Here is a 2,334-nt window from a genome sequence, read left to right on the forward strand (position 1 = left end):
GCCTCGTCACCAAGTTCAGCACTGTGGAGGACTTCTGGGCGTGAGTGTCCCATGGTGGGGCAGTGAAGAGGCCCTGGTGGGGGGAGGTCTGGGCCAGAGGAGGGTGCTGGGTGTCCCTGGGGCATCTCTTCTCACCTGCTGCTTGTCTCTGCCCGGTGCAGGCTGTACAGCCACATCCAGCTCGCCAGCAAGCTCACCTCTGGCTGTGACTACTCCCTCTTCAAGGTGTGACACCTCCTCAGAGTCCCCTGCAGCACCCAGCATTATGGGGGCACACTGGGTGCCCGTGGGGCTGGCAGGGTGCCCTGACCTCCTCAGAGTCCCCTGCAGCACCCAGCATTATGGGGGCACACGGGGTGCCCGTGGGGCTGGCAGGGGGCCCTGGCCATAGAGCAGGAGGGGAAGCCTGGCTGGGTGCTTGCAGCTCCCCAAGCTGGCTCTGGCCGGGTGTTTGGTGCCCCTGACCATCCCCTGGCCTGTCCCCAGGATGGCATCGAGCCCATGTGGGAGGACAGCCAGAACAAGCGTGGCGGGCGCTGGCTCATCACCCTGGCGAAGCAGCAGCGGCACACTGAGCTGGACCGTTTCTGGCTGGAGACGGTGAGTGCGGCCTGCCTCGGGTGGGCCTTCAGGGTCCCGGCAGTGGTGTTTTTCACCTACCACAGCACTGAGCCCCAGCGGGGAATGTCCCGGGCTGCCCTTCTCCTTCCGGCAGCTGCTGTGCCTCATCGGGGAGATGTTTGACGAGTACAGCGATGAGGTGTGCGGTGCCGTCATCAACATCCGCGCCAAGGGGGACAAGATTGCCATCTGGACCCGGGAAGCGGAGAACCGGGAAGGGGTCACCCACATCGGGTAATGCAGCTTTGGCAGGGGGCTCTTTGGGGCCAGGTTTGGGGGGAATGGGGTCCCTGGGCAGGGAGCCAGTGGGAGAAGCGATGCTGCCCCGTTCACGCAGTCCCTTCCTTCCTCCAGGCGTGTCTATAAGGAGCACCTGGGCCTGTCGCAGAAGGTGGCCATCGGGTACCAGGCCCACGCGGACACGGCCACCAAGAGCGGCTCCCTCACCAAGACCAAGTTCGTGGTGTGACTGCAGGGGGAGTGGGGCGCTGCCCGCGGGGTCCCCCTGTCCCATCCCACAATGAATGTCTGCAGCTGAGCACAGTCCGTGTGTCCAGGGCTCTGAAACCCTGGGGTGTCTCATGCTTGGGGGGCCCTTCTGGGAGGGGGATGATGCGTTGCCATATCTTGTACCTGCCAACTGGGTGAGCGGGGCTAGGAGCACAGAGCTGGCATCACCTGGGCATCACTGTGGGCTTTGGGCACTGTGTGTGAGTCCCTGCCTCCCCCAGTGCCTGGGACCAGTGCCCCTCTCCCTGGGGCTTTGGGGGTGTCCCTCTGCTCCAGGGGACCCTGGATAGTCCCCAGGAGGATGCTGGGCTCTGTCCTCCCCTGGCCAAGGCATCGGCACAGCTCACTGCCCTATGAGCCTGGGTGTGGGAGGGGGTACCAGCACCCAGCTCCTCTGGGTCTCCCAAGCCTGGGGAGTTGGTCCCCATCTCTCCCAAGCCCCTGCACATCGGTGGGACACAACTCTGCCTTCTCAGGAAGACCAGCTCCCCAGCTGAGGACTGCCCAGCATCCCCGCAGGGTCGGCACTGGGGCTGCGGCACAGTATCGTCCCCATGCTGCCCACCTCGAGCTGTTTGCTCACCCCCCCCCTCCCATGGGCACCTGCAGCACAGCTGCAATGAAGTTTATTTGCTTCCCAAGGGTTTATTGGTGCCAAACCTGCAGGTTCACAGCCCCAGTCCATTCAGCCCTGGGCTTTTGCTGGCTCCTCCTTTCCATGGCCCATGTCCTCTGCTGTCCCTCCTGGCTGTCCCAGCCCTGGCTGCAGAGGGGGCTCCCTTAGTCCCCCACCTGCTCTAGCCCAGCCCATGCCAAATACCTCTTATTTGTGTTTTTGATTGTTGGGTCTGTCCTTCCCCCCCCGGTCTCTGCTATTGCAGTGGGTTGAGGCATGTCCAGCCACAGCTCTGCCGTGGCACCCTGGGCCCTTGGATGCCTGAGGTGCAACCCTGCGGGGTTTGCTGGCACGTGCTGAGCCCTGCCCTGCCCTGGGCCACTGCCGTGGCTGCACAGAGCTTGGCCCTGGGCCTCAGCTGCCCTTCTCCAGGGCAACCAGCCTGGCAGCTCCCCTGGGGCAGCTGTGCCGGGGCGCTGCCTGCAGCCTGCCTGCCCTTCACCACCCCCCAGTGCCCCCTGTGCCAGGCGCAGGGGTGTGAGAGATGCTGCCGGAGAGGGGAGGTGGGAGCCCGTCCCCGGCATGCA

The 2,334-nt window shown here is 64.8% G+C and overlaps 1 protein-coding gene across 1 annotated transcript in view; it reads left to right on the plus strand.

Annotated features, from left to right (window-relative positions):
* The window catches only part of LOC104618255 (eukaryotic translation initiation factor 4E-like), a 1,741-nt gene extending 584 nt beyond the window's left edge, over positions 1-1,157 (plus strand). The window contains exons 2-6 of the mRNA XM_010283800.1: positions 3-40; positions 162-225; positions 487-600; positions 716-855; positions 976-1,157. Of these exons, the coding sequence (XP_010282102.1) occupies positions 3-40; positions 162-225; positions 487-600; positions 716-855; positions 976-1,090 (471 nt within the window). The 3' untranslated portion in view covers positions 1,091-1,157. The remainder of the gene's footprint in view (positions 1-2; positions 41-161; positions 226-486; positions 601-715; positions 856-975) is intronic.
* The last annotated feature ends 1,177 nt before the right edge of the window (positions 1,158-2,334 follow it).

The sequence above is a fragment of the Phaethon lepturus genome, unplaced genomic scaffold (genome assembly GCF_000687285.1).
Source record: "Phaethon lepturus isolate BGI_N335 unplaced genomic scaffold, ASM68728v1 scaffold32773, whole genome shotgun sequence".
Taxonomy (NCBI): Eukaryota; Metazoa; Chordata; class Aves; order Phaethontiformes; family Phaethontidae; genus Phaethon; species Phaethon lepturus.